The sequence below is a fragment of the Perissodus microlepis genome, chromosome 16 (assembly GCF_051167445.1).
Source record: "Perissodus microlepis isolate ML-2025 ecotype Zambia chromosome 16, ASM5116744v1, whole genome shotgun sequence".
NCBI classification, from domain to species: Eukaryota; Metazoa; Chordata; class Actinopteri; order Cichliformes; family Cichlidae; genus Perissodus; species Perissodus microlepis.
The window spans coordinates 12967436-12990482 of NC_140476.1; the positions used below are offsets into that span (position 1 = coordinate 12967436).

At 39.8% G+C, this 23047-nt stretch overlaps 1 protein-coding gene across 2 annotated transcripts in view; it reads right to left on the reverse strand.

Moving 5' to 3' along the window:
* Positions 1-1901: 1901 nt before the first annotated feature.
* Positions 1902-23047, reverse strand: part of tmem198aa (transmembrane protein 198aa) — a 44827-nt gene continuing 23681 nt past the window's right edge. For both annotated transcript variants that reach the window (XM_084954487.1, XM_084954486.1), the window contains exons 3-7: positions 18915-19153; positions 18152-18364; positions 17539-17662; positions 5753-6057; positions 1902-4875 (exon numbers count right to left, since the gene is read on the reverse strand). In XM_084954487.1, the coding sequence (XP_084810613.1) occupies positions 4723-4875; positions 5753-6057; positions 17539-17662; positions 18152-18364; positions 18915-19153 (1034 nt within the window). In that variant the 3' untranslated portion in view covers positions 1902-4722. The remainder of the gene's footprint in view (positions 4876-5752; positions 6058-17538; positions 17663-18151; positions 18365-18914; positions 19154-23047) is intronic.

A 23047-nucleotide genomic window follows, 5' to 3' on the forward strand; every position in this document is an offset into this window, starting at 1 on the left:
TTCTAAAGCCACTGGACTGAAAATGTCATCAGAGATAAAAATTTGTTGGGGTGGAGGAGAGAAAAAGGAATCACGGAAACAATAAATGAGCCTGCAAGAAAGAGCAAGAAGGGAAGAAGAGAAAAACAGAGGACAAATGTAATGAAAAGGTTATTCTGAGACAGAGACACAGGGAAGATCTAGAAAGAGATAATTACGCTGAATAACATAAAGAAGTATGTGACTGCTACTCCAGTAATTAGTGGAGCCATGACGGTGTGCTTTCATCACTGAATCAACAGAAAGGGCAAACTGCTCCTGTGTTCTTTTCCCTCTAAATAAAGTTTCCTCACTTCTGTGAACTCTCCTCTTTTTTACTAGGAAGCAAAAAGCTTCAAGCATTACTGCACTTCTTATTTCTTGATTAGTTTTGCTGTTGTATTTGTCGTTACATAACTGCTGCAGTTTGTAATGAAGCTACACTGCTAATGTAGCCTGAAACCTACACTGTCAGAGCACATAAGAATGCAACTGACTGGAAATCCAGATGCTTGTTTTTTTCCCCATCATTTATGTTAATGATTCTCTTTATCACAGCCAACACCTGCAGAGTAAAAATGATATTTTGAAGCTCATATCTGGTGTTTAAGAATTCGTTTTTCTGTTTACTTTGCACACTTTGTCCTCTCTAAAAGACTTGAGCCATCCTGCTCATCTTCACATTTTGCTTCCAAGGAGCCAGACTTTCTTGCAATTTCTTTCAAAGACCTTAAAATTTCTTTTTGAAGGTCTTGCAAAGTTTTGGCTTTTTGCACTCATCTTCAGGGCAGTTCCTGTACATGACCGTTATCAGAGCAATGCAGCTTTTTTGTTTTGTTTGTATGTTTGTTAAGCCAAATAACACTGACCAATGAATTATGCAAATATTTAAAAAAAAGGAATTTAACTGAAAGGATGAACCATTGTTGTGGCTACTTTGTTACTTGTAGCCTGTTGCAAAAAACATATACTTTGTTATTTTTGAATAACAAAGTATATGTTTGAATGAATGAATATATGAAAGAAAAAACTGAAGATAACACAGTTTAACAGGCATAATATAGTATTTTTACACCAGCAAGGTGATTCTTTAAATGCATATCTCAGCATGATGTGGAGTGTGTCCTCAAAAAAAAATCTGAGGAAAACTGAATAAGAGGAGGACAAAAGAAGTGTCAGGTCGTACAGCAGATAAACAGTTTCTGAAAGTCACGTCCTTGAGAAAAAAAATCCAGCAAAGACCTGACAAGTGGTTCAGGACCTTCAGTTGATCCATCTACTGTTAACTGACGCCTCATCAGAAATGGTCTCAGTGTGAAGGGTGGCTGTCAAGAAGCTATTCTTTAGAAAGAGGGAAAGGGAAAGAAGGGTGAGGTGTTGCAAATTACACAAAAAACAGCCAAGGCCAAAGCAGAAATCTGGGGAAATAATCTTGAAGACTATTTCAAGAAATGACAAAAAAGCTTGACTAAGAGAGGTCAGGCTGAGCTGAAGAATAAAAGTAATCAAATATTGACTTTCAAGCTCATTAGAATTGCACAAACTCTGTTTTTGGATGTTTCACTCATTTTCCTAGCAACATATAATAGTGAGTGGTGGGTTAGTGGGTGGCTCAACACTTTTGCACATCACTGCATCATCAATAAATATGAAAAAAATATGTAACAGAATCATCACCTACTGATATCTGTGTACAAGCACCAGTTCTGAAACAGGTAAATATCTGTTGATTTATTCTAGGGACTAATTCTAAACTAAACTTATGTAACGCATGTATTTGTGGGAGTGTCAGAGAGAGAGATTGAATTAAAAAGTATTTGATATTTGTGCTCCAACACTTGTGCACACACAAATGACAATGTAAAGAAAACAAGACCACTGAATTATAGAATCACAATGTTTATCATATGTTAGGTCCATAGAAATCCATGCTTAATAACATAATAATAATAATAATAATAATAATAATAATCAGGTGATTTTTACATATTTAAATTGGATGATACGAAAAGGACGAATCAGAGTCCATTTTCTTAGCTAAATTTGAACATGAAACACTGAAACACCTGAATGAGAAGTGTATCCACCGCTCAGCCAAATCAAAGCAAACTGGACATACAGCAGAATCACAATATAACAGGTTTACTCCAGAAAGTAATAGCCTGCATAAATTACATACATGACTGTGGTGCAAACATGAAAATGGAGCCAAACATTTGTACACGTAAAAATTATTTACAAGTCAATATCTACAATCAAAGGTTTTCTCAACAGAAATGTTATATAATAGGCAATCAAAGAAAATATTAGAAATAAGAAAAACGACAACATAAAAGAAAAGTTCAGTGAAAGAATTATTCATTTTCGTCCCCAAATTACAAGCAAGAGGAGGGGCAATGTTTAGTTTAGAATTACACTACAATAAAAACACAAAAGCAGATCAAAGCAGGAGTGAAGTATAGGCAGAAAACCAAAAATAACACTTGTACTGCCACAACCGTGAAACAACATTTAATAACAGTAAACAGCAGGTCAGAAGCTGATGTAACAGGCATAATGCATGTGAAAAAGAGGAAAATGCTTCAAATGCCTTTCAAAGCCCTTTACAGACAGAAGAGAACTGGAGATAGGAAGAGAGTTTTTATTTTTACCTACATCAGCCCAGCACCAGAAAACTAAAGTGTAAATGTCAGAGCTGTGACATGACAACAGCACAATCGAAACATATACACAATGATCAACATGCAGTAATGGGCTTTTGATAAAAATCCCTGGTCCTCGGGCCTAAAAGTACTGTAAATTTTGCTGAATCCAGGCACTAACTTACATACCTCAAGTTTTATTTTATAATTTATGTGCAGTGAGATTGTTTTGTTTTCCTAAACCTCAGAAATAAGTAATAGTTTAAAAAAAAACAATATTGAGGCAGAATTTTAATTAAAAAATGTTCCTTTCATATTACCGAGTCTTCCATTTATAGTAATATTCAACATAAGTAGGAATTGCAACATTGGTAGCAATAGTGTTCATGAACTACAATGTTTTGTTTCCAGAGAGCTTTAATTTAAAAAAAAGCAAAACCCCCCCAAAACAAAACAACTTTGTCCTTCTGTACTTAAACATCTCGCATTCAGAGTCCTTCTCCTGTCTCAGTGTTTAGTATAACAATATTAAAGGAACTCATTTCAATTTCAAAGTGAGTAACACACAAATGCATGTACACATGAACCATATGCACACACATACATAGAAACGCCAGAAAAAAAAGGTCCAGAAGTAAACATCAGAGGGCGCCACTTGCAGGTGCATTTATCTTCACATTCTCTTATCTTAAAAAAAAGATGCTGCCTCTTTTTTTTAATCACTTAACATTTCACTCAAACATTTTCATACCATTTTTCACCAACTGGTAAAGAAGAGAGAATTTAATGTATGCACAGCATGCTGCACATACATTCCAACGAACCCCCCCTCTCCTTGGCCAGTATTTGGTATGTTCCATCAATTGCCACAGGGCTCATGTGTCCACTCACACACACAAAAATACACTATTTTTTTTTAACATTTTTACTGTTGCCTATTATTCTCAGACTTCATTACATCAATCAAATTCCAAAATGATTAATATCGGGCAGCAGCTATTTGTCTTTAACAGAAGCTTTGTGGAAAAGAGCAAAAAGGGACACAAGAGCACTGTTAATAAATAAAATCACATTGCGTACAGAAATGTTTAATGGAGAGAGGATAGAAGAGCAGACAGATGAGTATCCTGTTCAGGTCTGTAGTTGGAATGGCTGACAATAGAATAGAGGATACAAGGAAAGTGTTGAGATGTAAAAACAGTCTCCTTGAAAATCACAACAGCACAGGGAATGACACTTAATTGACAACAGAAATAACACAAACATTGTCTTTGGTGTAAACCGTTTAATCCAATTCACACCTAAACTTGTCTCTTTCTGCATGTTGAAGCAGTACAGGCCTTGCACTGCCATGTTTGAATTTACAAGCTGTCAGTGAAGATAAAATGCAGACTTCATGAATGACCTTTTAAATGAGAAGAGCTCCCTTTGAGTTTCAGTGTTTGCTGTGATTTTTTTTATGTTGCTTTTCAGTCATTTTTCACAGCAGATGCTTCCTTAAGTCAAAATGTTTAATCCTTTAATTACCTTTGGAGTAAAGTGTTCTTTTATTTTAACTTGATGAAAGCCAAGTGATGCAATTTTTTTCTAACATGATGTGGGGCTCCTGTGGAGTGATTTTTCTTCCCCACTAGAAATGACTTTGTATGGCTTGAACCAACCAGTATAAATCTTCGTATCAAATGTTCAACAGAGACAGTTTAAATAACTATGCATAAGAGAGTTTCACTTGTTTCCAGTGTTTTCCATGTAAGTACAATTACAGAGAAGCCAAATATAACATATGATGACTCATAATTCTCACACTTTCGACAAAGAAAATCACTGTTTTTAGACATTAAAAGGAAAAAACAGACCAAATAAATACTTCAGTGGGTCTGACAGGAGAAAAGCAGTGTGGGTCACACCACCTCTGGAGCACTTTGAGCTCCTGTTGGCTTAATAGGCAGTTGATTGGGTTGGCACGGTTAGGTTACGTTAGATTTCTTATCCTTATCAGTGAGTCTTGAAGTAGCCTGTGATGGTGCACATGTGTGTGTGTGGATCTGTGCAATTAACTGCCTCAGATGCGAACTGGGGGTCCACTGGGTGCTGTAAGGGGCACCTGAGAGCCGCAGTCATAGTCAAGTTCAGCCATCCGAGACCGGCTCATCATTCTACTGTGGGAGTACGCCCGTCTGTCTGTCTGTCTGTCCCTGAAACTCCTGATGTAACTCTGTGAACAGACAGGAAATAAAGGGATGCGGTGGGTATATGGCATATGTAAATACAGCAAGACACGAAAGCTTACACTCATGTACAATTATTCTTCAATGAAAAGTCTGACATGTGACACTTTTATCCCTGTTCAGTTTTCTTCTGAAGTCCCATTGAAGAGGATCATTACCCCTTATCTTAACATTAAATATGAACCTGAAGCCTGCAGACACTTAGTTTAGCCAGACATTATAGGGAGAGGACACTTAGTGAATCTTAAACAGAAATGTGTGGGAGAGTTCTGAAATGCTAAAGCTGGCAGTTGGGAAGAACATATAAGCCAGTCGTGTTGAGTGGCACATGTTTAGCTGAGCATGACTGGTGTAGTTGTGTGTCTACTTTTCATTGTCCCAGTTTATTATTATTGTAGCAAAACAATTAGTTAAGTATACATATATATATTTTTTTAATTTGCAAGGCTTTCTTCGTTACTTTGGCATGATCACCGAAGGAACTGTGTGCACGCTTAACAGAAGTACAGCTAAATAAATTCCTGGAGATATCAGCAAAAATGGCTGTCAAACTGTATGACTTGCCCTCTGGCAGGAGTTTAGCACAGAGAGAATAAAGATTTTGCTGTGCAGTGCATTTGTATATAAATAAAACAGTTTCTGTTTTTCCTACACTTATTTGTCCTGAACTTGTCACTTAACTGTGCAGAGTGGAACACTGATGTCATTCTACTCAAATTAAAACTGTGACTTGAATGTAGAATTTTATCTAAAATCTAATTTCAGAGAACCCGAAGAACACAAACATTTTAATGACCTGGACTGAGGATGTTCAGATTTTCATCTAATTACCTTGTTAAGAATAGATACAGTATTATAGCTTACCGGAGACAGCACATCTCCATCAAAGCGCCTTTTGGAGTTGGCTTTGCGGTGGTAGCCAGGCTCAGTCTGAGGAGGAGGAGGAGGAACTTTAGGAGGCTGAGAGATCTGAGTTTGGTGATGAGGGTGAGATGCTGCTGGGTGGTGGTACTGCTGGTGGTTGTGATGGGAATGAGTCTTCTGCTTGTGCCCTGCTTTCTGGCTCTGTCTCTTTTTCTTCTTTTTGTTTTCCTTCTCCTTTTTCAGCCTCTCTTCTCTCTGTCGAATCCGCATGAGCTGGACCTTTCGCTGCTGTCGACTTAAAACCACTAGAGTCAAAGAAAAAAAGTTTTGATAATTAGTGGTAAGGAGAAGAAAATTAGAACGATAGATAATGAAGAGGGAGTGACTTCAGGATAAAGAGAAAACAGCAAAGCTTTTATAGAGAAACTAACTTTAGGTTACTTGTGTAACCCCGGTTCTCAGAGTTGTATGAGTGAGACATTGTGCTATGGGATGCAGCACCTCTTCTCACTTCAGCCAGCAAGAAGGATTATTTGGTGAAACATCTCACTTACGCTACTGTGAGAACAGAGGTTACATAAATAACCCAAAGTTTTCATTCCTAACATTGATTTTGATGTCTCACTCTTGGATATGGAGACCTTTTGTATTGCCAGACAATCTCAGTCCACGAGGGCTGGTGTCCCTGCAGGTTTTAGATCTCACCTTGGGTCAACACACCTGAATCACATGATTAGTTCGTTACCAGGCCTCTGGAGAACTTTAGGACATGTTGAGGAGCTAATTTAGCCATTTAAATCAGCTGTGTTGGTTCGAGGACACATCTAAAACCTGCAGGGACACCGGCCCTCGTGGACTGAGATTGCCCACCCCTGGCCTAGCTAGCCTATCTTTCAGGTGTGTTGAATATTGACTGCATAGTGGCGCAAGCTACTTAAGGGTGGGTGGTTCTGCCTGACACGGTCACTGCCATTACCAGCCAATCAAGACTGACTTAATGAGATAAATCCTTTTGAGGAATATGAGGGAGGCCCATCCCACAGTGAGACATTGAAACAACTGCTAAGAAAGAGAAGTGATTAAGTCAAGTGAACAGACATATTCAAAATTACCAAGGTAAGGAATATAAGCAAGGCCTTTAATCAGGCAAGAGCTTGTACAAATATTTTAAATAGCTTTAAATGCAGATGATAAACTTTTCTCAAGGTTTATTTTGAACGGAGGCTATAAAAATAAAATAAAAAAATAAAAATACTGATGCCAATTTGCTCATTTCCTTTATTCTGTTCAGTCTGTTGGCAGACAAATCATTTTCCTCTCTGCATGTACTTATACTGAGCTGTTCAGTCTCCTGACATATTGTGAGTGGGTGAGTGTGTTATTTTTGCACCCTGCCCAGAAAAGGATGTCCGTAAACCATCCTGCTTCTCCGTCCATTACACACAGGAGTATTTTTGAGTATGGGTGTTTGTAGGCATTTCCATTCAGTGGTTAGATATACATCTGTGTAATATTTATTATCTGAGCTCCAGTATTTATCCATTACAGATGTATTGTACTGGTCACAGCTGCCTTATGTGTGAGTGTGTAAGTGTAAGTGTTCAGAGGTCTATTGTTGTTTCTTCATGCATGGGGACAACAGGGCACCATCTGGCAAGGAAACTGCTTAATAATACCCCCCTTTCTTTTCCTTGGATCACCCCACGTCAGGCCCCTCTGGCCACATGCTTCTGTATGTGTGTGTGTGTTGGGGGGGGGGGGTCCACTATTTTAAAAAGGTGCTTCAGAGTTTAGGTTCAAATAACAAAAAAATGCTTTTGGGGTTAGTGTTGAGAGGCTATGTTAGTGACAGTCCTGATGAGCATAGGTGAATCGGTGCATATTCAATTAGTATCTACACAGAGGGGCAAACCCCCCCTGAAAAAAACAGACGAGACAAGTCAAACATATGCGAGCTAATTCATTCATGGCCCTGTTCTGCACACTATTCAGTCAGCTGACAGATGATTTTCCTCACAGCTCCACTTGGGTGCCCAGCTTACCCATTGTGCCCCAGTTTATTATCCTCACTCTGCCCTTCCCCCAGTACACCTGCTTCCTCTTTACTTCTCTCTCTTCTCTCCTCCACACAATTTCTCATCCTCCGTTTACTGCCAGCAGAGAATCTTTTAGCAGATAAAAAGTAATTGAAAAAAGTTAATTCAAGATTACATGCTGTGGACGTTAAGTAATGCAAATAATAGTAGGACTTTTCATTACAGCTCAGTAATAATGTGGTAACTTCCACACATGCTTTAAGAATAATTATCATATTACTTGAAGTTTGCTTTAATAGGATATTAACCCTTTAAAGCCCAGTGTGTCATATTTGATACATGTGTTTTTGTGAGTTTATGAGACTTCAGCATCATCAGAATGACTTTTTTTAAACCTCAAAAAATGATATAAATTGCATGACACATTTTTAATGACTAAATTGCAAAAATATGGCTTATGTAGCAAATGTGATACAAATTAAAACTCATATATATGCAGATTAAAATTTTGTTTGTTCCTGGTTATTGAACAGAAACTACCACATGTGCTTCCACACGATTAAGCCACAGTATTTACATTGTTACTGTCAAACAAAGAAGAGTGCAGAAGGCATACGGTTGGATGCATTCCAGTGTTATAAAATGATTATAGCATTCTTATATCATAAAGCATCAACTAATGTTAATTTATTATTATAAACATAAAAAAAATCAAGCATCCAAATATTAGCATTTTATTGCTAGCAGGCTATTATATATGATGTTATACTAGAATACTATGGTACTATTACTAATTTGTTTGCCTTATTGGTATTTGTTTGTTTCTACTGTGTTACCTAGTTTTTGGTGCCTTGTTACCCAATCGCATACATCTCACTGTAACCGTATTCAGTGTAACCACTGTTGATACAATATCACTTGGTTATTGTTTGGATATTACTTTGGTAATTTATTGGTAATAAGATGCTATTCCGTATTGTTACTTCTTTATTATTGCACAGTTACCACACTATTAGAAAACTCCCCCAGTTGTTGTCTATCTCTTATTCATTGTGTAAGACAACAACCTGATATGTTAACATGCTTTGCTGTGATACTGGGTCGAAGAGAAAGTATTCAGGCATCACTATTCCATTAGTATTTATTTACAGGTATGCATGACAGCACATTCCAATGATGCCAAAGTGCAGAATTATGTAGCAAAATGTCAGCAACGTATACACTATGTAGAGATGGCACTATACCACTTTTTTATGTCCGATACCGATATCATAAATTTGGATATCTGCCGATACCGATATGAATCCGATATAATGTATTTTTTAATCAATAAAACAGCTTTTTTAATATCTTGCTGCTTTTTGTATAAGTTCATACTCAAGTTAAAAACAAACAAACACTAAAGCTATTCTGTTATACCTGTATGCAAAAAATACACTGCACCCAAAATATTTCATAGTTCAGCAAAACTGATCAATCTAATAAACTTAAACCTACTCCATCCTCCCTATTCTGGTATTTTAAAGAGTACTTAGCAGAAATATTAAGCAGCCTAACTAATAGGGTTCTAAAACTCCCAGCAAAAAAAATAAAATAAAATAAAATAAAATAGGGAACCACCTCCCACCCTCCACCTCATGATGCTTAATTGACGTAATCAACTATAATTTGATGCAGTGTGAAAAAAAAAATACACAGAAATCAGTTATTTTTCAAGAATAATCAAATAGATTCAACACCTTTCTTCAACAAAATTGCAGACTGCACAGATGGTATCTTCCCAAAGGAAAAAGTACTACAGCTTACTAGGGTATATTAGACTTAATAGTTACTATATACAGTAATGGACTTCTATACATTTTACATCAGATTAAAACTTTGGGTGTAAGATTCGGATAATTATTTATTAAAAGCTAGACATTTTAAATGAGAATAAGAAAGAAAAGTATGTCTTTGTGCTCCCCTTTTCCCTGTTCATGCCCTATCGGCCCCCCTGGCTAAACTTTGCTAGATCCGCCCCTGCACAGTTACCAGCCGTCAGCTACGTAGAAAAGGATCCTGGTGTAGAAAGTAATATTAAATAAATTCTAACAACAGCTTATCAAGCTTAAACGTGCTGCTGTTGTTCAGCCGCTGGTTTCCTCTTTCTGGCGCGAAGTGAGCAATAAAAGAAAAACAAGAGAGATGGACTCGCGACAGAAAAGCCGATCAGCTGATCATTAATCAGTTTCATGATTGAAGTAGCAGCAGAAGAGGGAGAGAGAGAGGCGGTCACTCCATATATCTGTTGTTAAGCTTAACGCGGGAATGCTTTACAAACATTCAGAGATGAACTTACACACTTGCTTTACTTCTCTCTGGGATAACTTCCTCGGAGATGAAATGCCGGATTGCTAGCGAGGCTACAAATACACGCAGCCGCTCTATCACGTGACCCGCACTGCTGCGATGTGCTACGGTTATGAGCCGAGTTACGCCATGTCGCAAGTTTTGCGAGGTGCTTTTTTGATATTTAATGGATCGGATTACATTTTTTATTTCTCGCCGATATCCGATCCAGTAATTTAGGTCAGTAGCGGACCGATACCGATACGTAATATCGGATCGGTCCATCTCTAACACTATGTACTAGTAATGCACAGGTTTGTGTAATGTAGATGTAATGCTGACATCTACGTTTGATAATAAAAATTACTAATAAAAAAATAATGATAATAATAGTAATATAATTTTTTATTTTTATTTATGTGCACGGGGAGTGGGGCAAACAGTTCTAATTTCTATCTCTCAAAAATTTCATGGTTATAATTTGTTTACTTCACCAAGGCATAAGGTGAGATAGAGGTGGGTGTTCAGCGCTGCTTGTTTGTCTTTCTGTTTACCTGTTTTTTATGCAAAGCTGCTAGGACACATTTTGTGAAATGTGGTGGGGAGGTAAAGCACGGTCAAAGAAAGAATCCATTAACCTGCACTGCTGATATAGATCAGTTTCTTTAAAATTGCAGAACAGTTTAGAGAATGTGCTCTCCGAGTGCCGTTCCTTTTTCTTGCATTATTTTTTATTCAGAAACAACAGAATAAATAAATACTATACATGTATAATACATCTATCTTTCTACCTGGTTTTGCATCAGTATCTATAGCAGTAAACCATATTTGTGTTTGTTTAACAATGTGGAAGAATGGTTGTCATGTAATGGTCTGGTTTTATATTATTTCTCCACAAGAAACACTGTGTGATAATCTACTTCTTTTATTCCTAGGTCTCTTTCCCCTCACAATTGCACAGTTTTGAAAATAGCATTGAAAAGCTTCCTCTATCTCTGAGCCCACACCCTCTGACTGGAAGCTGCAGTAGCCTGCTTTTTAATCTCATTATTTGAGGACATGTGTGACTTCTTCTAAGTCACTGTATGACGGTGCAAGTCAAACACAGGCAAAGATCAAATGGCTGAGTGTGTGCTGCATGTATATGCATGTGTGTGTTTCGTTCTTCCTTTAGTTGAGGTATGAGCGAGCGAGTGAGCCAGTGAATGAGGTTCTAACCCTCAGTGTTTCTGTCTCTGCCCTTGTCTGTTTGGGTGTATTGTGTTTGTTTGCTGCATTCACATATTGTGTTGAGGACATGTATGTGCGATCTTGCCATCTGTGTTGTGGCTGCCTTCAGAACAGATTAAGGCAGGCTGCGTCAATAACACATTCTGGTGAAAACACCAGTGTCGGTATATTCAGAATCCACCCTGCACAAAATCACACAAGAGTGATGCCCGCACACACACAGTGTTCCTTATCCTCATCATGGTTATGATTTCATATAGCTGGGATTTGTCAGGCCAGTGGCCTTGACAAAATCAATACTACAAGTTTCAAAGAAGATAGATTGCCATGTGTGGTGGGGCGTGGTCTGCGTTGCTGTGCAGGGAAGGCGGACGCACCTGCACGGCATCCGTAATCACGCTAGCCGAGTTAAAACACGGGGACTCAGGTGTGTGGGGGTGTTTTCTGTGGTGAGAAGTGTGAATAAAATGGCTCTGAATGTTGATCTGTGGTCCCGCCGTGCCTTATTGTCATTGTTATATTAGTATAAGACACTTTCATTAATGTATCTCTTATCTGTTAGCTTTTATCCTTAATTAACATATGTGGAATAAGATTAAGGTTTTGGTTGCTGTTTGAAAGTTGGGAAAAGCTTGTGTTGAAAGTGTAATGTAAACAAACAGCAATAAGCAGTAGATAAGTGATGAAATGTCTGTTCAGGTGGAAACATGAGGAACAGAGGTGTCAAACGTACATATATTCATCACTTATCTATTCATGACAAGTAGAAGTACTGAATCCTGTGTTAAAAAATACTGAAGTACTGATTCAGCTTCTTTACTTGAGTAAAAGAGAAAAAGCACAGGCTCGGAAAAATTACTCAGTAATAAAATGTAAAAAAATCTCTTTAGAGGACATTTCTACCAGCTATGTATTTATTTTGTTTTTATTTATTCGGTTTTTTTGTCAAGTTAACTGATACTCGTGTTATATTAATATCACAATGAAGCGATTGACAGGAACACAAAGTTTATTTCAATTTAATTCAAATTCTAACGAAAGTACTCGGCTTGCACAGCTGTTATCTAGAGCACAATCAGAGAAAAACAAAGGGAATAAAAAAAATGTTCTATTTGCATTTGCCTACATTGCAGATGGGTGGTTTTGCCTCCACATTAAACAGGAAAAATGAGACAGTCTGGGGTTAAAGTGTGATTCAGCAGGTGTGGAAACCCCAAAATCAACTGTAGTGGTTCAGCGAAAACAATCACAGTAATGTCTATGACAAGCTTACTATATTTAGTTTATGGCTGTGATTAGCTGACCTGTGTTGCTGATTTTTGAGGATTTAGCCAGCTAAATTTAGAAAGATATAAGCAAATGTTTAACGAGACATCATGACTGATTATCATCTTTCAGCTACTATGATGTAACCTAACACTGACCATGAACACCACAGCTACCCTACCCGAGTCCACCCTAGCGCAGAAAACTAACAATGTAGTCTGCACTAAACTGACCAGCATTTTTCATGGAATCTTTGAATAACTCAAAGTTATTATACTCAAAGTTATTTGCAAGACATTTTAAAATATAAAAACACAATTTTATGCCATCCATCTGTTCAAAAAAAGCCTGACTTGAATGACAACATTACATGTATGATTGAAATCACAAGTTTATCAAAGAAACACTGAGTAATTCTTAAATTTAAAAAAAAAACTCTCTTCTTCTTCTCCTGTTCTGCTTTTCTCTCTCTGTGAAATGCAGATGCTATACCTTTAGCTAACAGACACATCTTGTAACAAACTGCACAGAAAAACTTTGGCTGTTTCCTGGTATTTGTTGAACTGTAAGAAATGACTGCACTTAAAAATATTGCTCCCTTTTTGCTCACTCCTCTGCTGCAGCGCTAGCTAGGTGCTGAAGTACTGCAACAACAACCTTCTGTACCAAAAACAGCTTTTCAAATCATTCCAGGATTTTTTTTAACCTCAGAAAGGCTGTAAATGCGTAAATTATGTTTATTCCTCTTTCGTCTGTTTGTGTGTGATAAGCACCGGTGATTGATGCACCAATGGGAGTGCCTTTAGGATTGTGTTCCCTCCATTTAGGTTCAAATCGCTGTGATGCGAAACAATTACTTACATCAAATGTCTAAAACCTAAATTAACAAGCCTGTATTTAAAATGTAGGGAGTAAAAAGTGGAGATGTTTGTGTTTAAATGTGTGGAGTAAAATTAAAGTACAGGTACCTGAAAATTCTGCTTAAGTAGAGTAACAAAATATGCTTACTTTGTTACTTTCCACCTTGGGAAATAGTAGCAGATCAAACCAAGTGAGTTGTGAAATGACGAGCATAACATTCTCAGATAAATGCATTTTCATTAAATTTGCACTTTAAAATTTGGTTTATTTCACACAACACACGTGACACAGCAGAGGACTGTGACGTTACACACCATGAGACTCACTAATCCATGATGGGATTAGACCAACACTCCACGTGCATTAATGTGCCAGATTTGACAGCGCGTCATTGGGTGTCTAGCACACTTAAAACTGACTGAGTCAGGGGGTGACTCAACTATCTTGTGCAAATACGAATGAAGGCGCATGAAGAAATCCACGATACTGATACACAGATGTCTGCCGCTGCCGTCCCTCTGGACAAAGATAAGGCTCTTGTGATTTGAGCACAAGCTCAATTTGTAGACTTTGCTTCTGCTACAATGCAAGCTTGTGTGTTAACGTACTGCACGCGCACTGAGACGAAAGCTGTTTTGACAGGGTCATGCCCTGTGAGTGTCCTTTGTGAAGGACATACAATTGTTGTGTCTGCCTAATGTTATCCATGTGCTAAATATAAAATAACCGAGTTAGCAGAGATGTTGCTTCAGCTGCACTGTCCTAAGGGAGAGGAAAAAAACCTAACCCTTGACCCAACAAGGTGTCAAACAAGAATCTGTCACTGAAATAACTGCACATCCATCTTCTCCAGTGATAACATGGTGCACATAAGTCACTCACTGTTCACTAAAATCAATCCTGGAGGGTACTATTATTAGAGGCAGTATCTTAAGAGAGATTTCAGCTATCAGGTAAAGCAGGAGGTTTTCCCAGAGCAATTAGAACCAATGGTAAATCCTACCGAGGTATCAAGAGTCCACAACAGATGTTAGTTGCCTGATACCTATCAGAAAGCACTTAACCAAATAATGCAGAAACTGCCCTCCTCCTAATGCTTTTTCGCATTTTAAAAGTTAACAGATGGAGTTAGTTTCTTATTTACCAACATCTGGAGGTCTGTATGAGGTCTGAGATTGTCTTCATGACAAGCAGATAATTTGCCTGTGTACCAGGTAGCAGAAAGAAGCAAGGGCATAAGGGAGCAGACCTCTTTCCAGGCATTCCCATTATGGCCCACTGCTACTGATGGATAATTGCACTTTCAGCTATGACAGTGCAAGAAAACTGCCATGGCGCCAGGGCTTGGGTACTATGATGATGTGGGTTTTGTAGCCACCAGAATGACAACTAGATTCTCCTTCTGACTGTGCTAGAAAAAAGAAACCAGGTAAACTGGGGAAAATGGGTAAAAGGGAAATCTGAGCCATGACTAGGGATGGGTACTGGTATCCGGTGCCATTATGGCACCGGTTCTGACATAAACGGTAGTAACCAGACCGAAAAGCAGCGCACATTTCGGTGCTTTATTTCGGTGCTTTTTTTTTCCTGAAATGTCATACACTTTGGATTCTAGCCAATCATTTTACCTTTGCAAGCGTAGTAGGCGTGCTCAGGTATGTACGTTCTTTTAGAGCAGAGCTACAGATTAAAAATGCCCTAGGCAAAGCGGTCAAAGTCTGGCTGTACTTTACAGCAAAAGATGCAAACTCAGCAGCCTGCTTTAAGGTGATACTGTGCAAAGGAGGTAACTCCTCGAATCTGATGAAACACCTGGCAACGTATAGCATTTTGTTAAAAGCCGAGAAATGCGCCGTATTTGATAGCTTGCTGCGAGACCTCACACCAGGCACATCTACTGCGGGTGGGTTGCCTGTTATCGGACCCGGAGTTAGCAACATCCCCCAAAAACCCGAAGAGGAGAGTCCTGGCCCCTAGCCCTGCCAGTGTAGCAGAAATGATGACAGATGATGATGGCAGCAGCAGCCGTTCTTCTCTGCGTGAGTAGCTTAATGTTGTTTGTGTGTAATTTACGTTGAGTACGCTAACCACGTTATTACATTAATGCACGTAAGGTGAACTAGCAAACACCGTCGTAGTTACATGCGGCTGTCTTCTTGTTTGATGGCAGATACTCCCTTGACCCTGGCCAAAAAGGCTAAAATGACCAAAGAAAAAGTGGAAAACAGCTAAACATGAGAGGTTTTTGGACAAAGTTTGTGTTTTTTCCATTGATTAAGCACTGCTTCCAGCCAAGAGTGATGCCATAAATCCCCTATAGCTGCAGAAAAGGCTAACATTATTATCTTTTTACAAAAAAACAGCTAAACATGAGAGGTTTTTGGACCAATTTTGTGTTCTCCATTCTTTAAGCACCGGTTAAGCACCGGCACCGTTTCAAAAGTATCGGTTTGGTACTGGTATCGGATAAAACCTAAACGATACCCATCCCTAGCCATGACTAGTGAGAGAAGGCAACATCCAGTGAAGGGTTGTCTTATATGTTCACAGAGATCTGCATTACTCTTTTATTTCATGGTAAACAAATCCACTTCTTCCTTCTCAGATTTGTCCAAAAACATCTACACAATGTATAGAAATCAAATTCCCTTTAATGTGTGAGAGACATCAAGTCTCCTGCAAGGATCTGTACTTCCATGATGTGAACCACTCTGATGAACAGCGTGAGATTTTGAGGCTGCAGCAGCAGGCTACTGGCTATTTCAAACAAGCCTACTGTGTATGCAATGCACACTGCTGCCATCATGTTGTCTGTTCGTACTACAATATGTCTGGTTTTTCAGTAGAGGGGATCTAAGTATTTTAAAACTCTAACATCTGTAGACAGCTACTGAAAGTTTTTGTGGAGAGAATGATACTTCCAACAATTTCTTCAAGAGCTTGAAACTAGCAAATACTTCATGACTTGGAGAGATATTCTGATTTCCATATACTCATATACATAACTCATATATGTAGTTCTCTTAAACGGGATTCCTTGATGACAGTAAAACATGGCATTTTCCGAAATGCCATGTCTGACTGCAGATGAGAGAGATGAACACTCTGCATTCATCTTACATATTATACTAATCTCTGACCCTGAGAATCCACATACGTAATTATGTCACCTAATGGTTTACAACATTTTAAAATCTCTGAAAAGTTATAAACCTTTCAGAAGTTTCTAAATAAATCTCTTGAACAAGCTCAAGTTTACCAAGGCAAGACTAACATAGTGTCGCAGATCAAAACGCCAGTGCCAAACCAACATCTGTGACGTCCACCTTTGTTGGTGATTACATGCTGTGACAATGGACAGTATATTAGTCACTTAAAAATTATTTTATATAACCTATTGCCTCATCACCCCCAACTGGTCGCGATAGATAGCTGCCCTTCCTTGGGCCTGGTTCTCTGAAGGTTCCTTCCTGTTAAAAGGGTTTTTTCCTTCCCACTGTTGCCAAGTGCTTGCTCAAAGGGTCATTTGGTTGTTGTGGTTTGTCTCTATTGTTGTAGTGTCTTTATCTTATAATATAAAGTGCTTTTAGGTGACTGTTGTTGTGATTTGGTGCTATATAAATAAAAAAGCTTTGAGGACAACAAAATGAATAACAAACTTAAACTTGGCCAAAAATTCCTCTCTGGCAAGATGCAAAAAACCACAAACATTGAAATAGGTTCTCAGTCTGCTCTGGTGAGTTTAGTTGTGTATTGTGGCGGAGGTGTGGTCCCGGGCGCGGCTGCAGGGGAGGAGTGGTGCAGTGAGCTCAACGGGGCGGTGCTGGAGATGCCGGTGAGAACAGCTGATGGCGATTTGGACTGGTGGTTTTTTCCTTCCCTTTTTATAGTGAGACGGAGAGGAGCGGAGGGAGAGGGAAATCAGCTGGGACCGACAGCTGTCAGACTGTGTTCAGTCATAACCCAGGGAAAACTATAAATAAATGTGGAATCTGGTGATAAAGACCTGTGTGTGTGTGTACCTGTGTGTAGTGCATTTCACATGTATAAAGCAATAACACTCACCCTCTGTGTGAGAAAATCCCTCTGCAGTGACTTTCCACTGAATCAGCACTCCGAGGAGTGCCAGGACAGGCCACACCCCCATGATCACCCAAGTAAACCAGCACACTGGCTTCTTGGGATCCACCTGCAAAAAATACAGTTCCAGTGTCAGTTATATCCTTAACTGCTGATCAGTTAAAGAATTTATCTTCTCCATTTCCTCCCAATTTTAATGATTTTTTTCTGTAAGCTTTTTCTTGCCAAGTGCCTGAGCACAGAGGGTGTGCAGACTTAGTGCAAATCTTTAAGCCAGCTGAGGCAATTATTTGATATATGCTCTATAAATATAATTGATATGACCTGGCAAGGCCTTTATCGACATTCCGCACTTGAAGAAAAGTATTTGTAGTCCTGTTTCTACTAACAAAAAGAACACACCCCTTTTCAAAATATGTTTTACATCTCCTTTTAGTCTGACACACATATCACTGGAATATGTGTGTCAGAATATGGACTATGTCAGAATTACATATTCCATAACAGACAAGTTTTTTTTAATAACTTTTATAATATCTGTCTTTCTTACAAACATGTACTCGGAAAGATGCACAGAAGCATACGCTGATGTTCTTACCTTGAGTCTCTCATAAACGTAGTGTACCAAAGCGAACAACTCTATAAAATAATCCACGGTTACGGTTATGATGGCAGAGCCAAATGTGGCAGTGGAGAGGGTGACAAAGCAGCGCTGCCACTGTAGTGTGAGGACAGCAAATAGTGTCCCAGAACCCAAGAGAATACCCAGAGGAACCCACACTGTTCTGGGGTGGTAGAACTCCTCCATGACCTAAGAGAGACAGGAAAAGTGTTCCATTTTGCTTTTTTGTATGTGAATCAATTTGGAATCATAATCTAAATGCTATTTCAGAGTTAAGAAAAAAAATAACCCTACAATTGTACAATTTTACAAAACCTACATTTCCTCAAAACTCACTGCAGAAGTGGCACATGGACAAATATAGACCTCTAAATTTTGGTGCTGAGATTGCAATGAAACAACTGGGCACATTTTCATGAAACTTGTTGGAGGGGAGAATCATGGGAAAAATAACCCGGGACATTTTTGTGTGGATTGTTCCAGGAAAATATCTAAACATGTATGATGGATTTGTTGACAATGTCATGTTTTCATGTATAGTTTATTTTACAAAAATTACAGATACATAGTAATGGCATGCAGTTAATTTATACACCTTTACTCTATAGACAATTAAAACTACTTTCTTATCCTTAGCTCCAGTGTTATTCATGCAATATAAGTAATACTGATATATCAAATGCATGTATTGTTTAATAATTTGGCTTACACACATAATTCTTAAAAATAGGCAAATTACCACCAGTGATGCAACTCCAACCAGCAGGCCCAGCAGCAGGCCCACCATAAACAGCCCCACACTGCGAACCAGCATCGTCACCAGACCACACAGGGTCCCGATGCCCAGGCCGATGCCCACGGACGCCTCCACACTCAGCTGAGTGTCCATCACCCTCTCCTTATAGCATAGCATGAAGATGACCACAGAGCCAAACATTAGGCCTGTTAGAAACAACACGGCCTTGAAGCATCGATAGCCTGGAGGACAGATGGAAAATAAACCAATGTGAAGATATGACCAGCATACAAATGCATAAAATCTACACACAAGCCTGAGGGGAAAAAAACACAGAATTTAAACACATCAAAGTGACAAGATGAGACACAAAAAAGCAACAGTACAGTTCAACTTCAGGGGTCTTCAGTTTGAAACTATGGAGCAAGTCTAGTGCACATCAATGAAGTGTGAGCAATCTGAAAACAGCAGCAGAAGAGGTCCAGAGATGCATGAAATTCCAACTCGTCAGGTTTTCTTACAAAACTCAAGGTTTTATTTTAATTAAGCCTACAATTTCCCTTTTTAAACTGAAATCTGGTATCCTATACTTGAGGCAAAAAACATATCCAATTATGATTACATTAATTTAATATTTCTGTGAGTGAGACTCAAGAGAAATACAAATAGAAAATGCAGCACCTCCAAATCTGAGGCCATGGTCCTCGGCCGGAAAAGGGTAGAGTGCCCACTCCCGGGTCAGGCAGGGATGAGTTCCTGCCCCAAGTGGAGGAGTTTAAGTATATCAGGGTCTTGTTCATGAGCAGTGTTGGTCAAGTTACTTGAAAAAAGTAATCAGTAACTAATTACTGATTACTTCCCCCAAAAAGTAATCCCGTTACTTTACTGATTACTTATTTTCAAAAGTAATTAATTACTTAGTTACTTAGTTACTTTTTAAAAACACGATTTACAACCTGAATAGGTGATAAAGCGATAGATCTTTCAGCCCAATTCTACTTTTTCTGCATAATCCATCATACAAAATGTAATCAAATGGAAAAGTCCCTTTTTAAAACTTGTTTTATTAGTTTTAATCTTTTGACTTTATGCATCAAGCAAAAATGTAATTATATGCAACATTCTCTGACTGGAAGAAATTTGTTTAATATTTAAACCTATTTTCTGCACATTCCAGCACATAAAATAATTTTTTTTTTTGTGTTTACACTCACTCTTTCAAATAGATGCAAGTAAAACACAGCAGAAAATAAATAACATCAAAGACTAGTGGTCCTTTTGCTCTATTTTCACCTGTAAAGCAGGAGTATGGTAGGCGGAGGTTTACCCTGGTGCAGGTGTGCCGCAGCGGTCAGTGGAAGAATCCACGAGTTTCTCTGTGAATTTCCCATTATGTCGTAGTGCACTCTGTGTTTGCTTGGACGTTTAGGGGTTTTTTTTTTGCTGTAAAAAGAAGTTTTCTTCCCACGCACAATGGACACTAATGTTTTTGTCACTTTTTATGGAATCAAACTTAAAATAAGGTCAGTACTTCCACGCTTTAAATGCTGCATGCTCATACTCTCTCCCGCACTTGATATATTATCCATTGTTGCTCTGTACACAGCTGTTTTCACAAACGTCTCACTTGCTTACGTCACTGTCATGAGACATTCTCGCAAAAACATCACGGTTTTAGTAACGCAGTAACGCGGCGTTCCTACGGGAAAGTAACGGTAATCTAATTACCGTTTTTGCAATAGTAATCCCTTACTTTACTCGTTACTTGAAAAAAGTAATCGGATTACAGTAACGCGCGTTACTGCCCATCTCTGTTCATGAGTGACAGGAGAAGGGAGCGGGAGATCAACAGATGGATTGGTGTGGTGGCCGCAGTGATGCGGATGCTGTACCGGTCTGTCTTGGTGAAGAAAGAGCTGAGTGTAAAAGCGAAGCTCTCAATTTACCGGTCGATCTACGTCCCTACCCTCACTTATGGTCACGAGCTGTGGGTAGTGACCGAAAGAACGAGATCGCAAGCGGGTGACTGGCCTCTCCCTTAGAGATAGGGTGAGAGGTTCGGCCATTCGGGAGGGGCTCAGAGTAGAGCCGCTGCTCCTCCACATCGAAAGGAGCCAGTTGAGGTGGTTTGGGCATCTGACAAGGATACCCCCTGGGCGCCTCATGGGTGAGGCATGTCCCACCGAGAGGAGGCCCCGGGGTAGACCCAGGACCCCTGGACAAGCTGGCTGGGGAGAGGGAGGTCTGGGCTTCTCTGCTTGGGCTGCTGCCCCTGCGACCCGGCTCCGGATAAGCGGAAGAAAATGGATGGATAAATGGATGGAAGGATGGATGATTCTAATAAAATACAGATTTTTTTTTTATTGCTGTTGTACTGCTGAAAAAAATAAATAAATAAATATATATATATATATATATATATATATATATATATATATATATATATATATATATGTATATATATGTATATAAAAAATAAAAAAACACCCATCTCGCCCCTGCGGGCGGTTTATCCTTCAAGCTCGGGTCCTCTACCAGAGGCCTGGGAGCTTGAGGGTCCTGCGCAGTATCTTAGCTGTTCCTAGGACTGCGCTCTTCTGGACAGAGATCTCCGATGTTGTTCCCGGGATCTGCTGGAGCCACTCGCCTAGCTTGGGAGTCACCGCACCTAGTGCTCCGATTACCACGGGGACCACCGTCACCTTCAACCTCCACATCCTCTCGAGCTCTTCTCTGAGCCCTTGGTATTTCTCCAGCTTCTCGTGTTCCTTCTTCCTGATATTGCTGTCATTCGGAACCGCTACATCGATCACTACGGCCGTCTTCTTCTGTTTGTCTACCACCACTATGTCCGGTTGGTTAGCCACCACCATTTTGTCCGTCTGTATCTGGAAGTCCCACAGGATCTTAGCTCGGTCATTCTCCACCACCCTTGGGGGCATCTCCCATTTTGACCTCGGGACTTCCAGGTTATACTCGGCACAGATGTTCCTGTACACTATGCCGGCCACTTGGTTATGGCGTTCCATGTATGCCTTGCCTGCTAGCATCTTGCACCCTGCTGTTATGTGCTGGATTGTTTCTGGAGCATCTTTACACAGCCTGCACCTGGGGTCTTGCCTGGTGTGATAGACCCCAGCCTTTATGGATTTTGTACTCAGAGCTTGTTCTTGTGCTGCCATGATTAGTGCCTCTGTGCTGTCTTTCAGTCCAGCTTTGTCCAGCCACTGGTAGGATTTCTGGATGTCAGCCACCTCCTCTATCTGCCGGTGGTACATACCGTGCAGGGCCCTGTCCTTCCATGATGGTTCCTCGTCTCCCTCCTCTTTCTTGGGTTTCTGCTGCCTGAGGTATTCACTGAGCACTCGGTCAGTTGGGGCCATCTTCCCAATGTATTCTTGGATGTTCGTTGTCTCATCCTGGACTGTGGTGCTGACACTCACCAGTCCCCGGCCCCCTTCCTTCCGCTTAGCGTACAGCCTCAGGGTGCTGGACTTGGGGTGAAACCCTCCATGCATGGTAAGGAGCTTTCTTGTCTTTATGTCAGTGGCTTCTATCTCCTCCTTTGGCCAGCCTATTACCCCAGCAGGGTACCTGATCACGGGCAGGGCGTAGGTGTTGATGGCCCGGATCTTGTTCTTACCGTTCAGCTGACTCCTCAGGACTTGCCTGACCCTCTGCAGGTACTTGGTTGTTGCAGCCTTTCTAGCGGCCTCTTCATGGTTCCCATTCGCCTGCGGGATCCCCAGGTACTTGTAACTGTCCTCTATGTCTGCAATGTTGCCTTCTGGTAGTTCAATCCCCTCAGTTCTGACTACCTTCCCTCTCTTCGTTACCATTCGACTACACTTCTCCAGTCCGAACGACATTCCAATGTCGTTGCTGTATAGCCTGGTAGTGTGGATCAGTGAATCGATGTCTCGTTCACTCTTGGCATACAGCTTGATGTCATCCATGTACAGGAGGTGGCTGACAACTGCTCCGTTCCGTAGTCGGTATCCGTAGCCAGTCTTGTTAATGATCTCACTGAGGGGGTTCAGGCCTATGCAGAACAGCAGTGGGGACAGAGCATCTCCTTGGTAGATCCCGCACTTGATGGTGACTTGTGCTATGGGCTTGGAGTTGGCCTCTAGTGT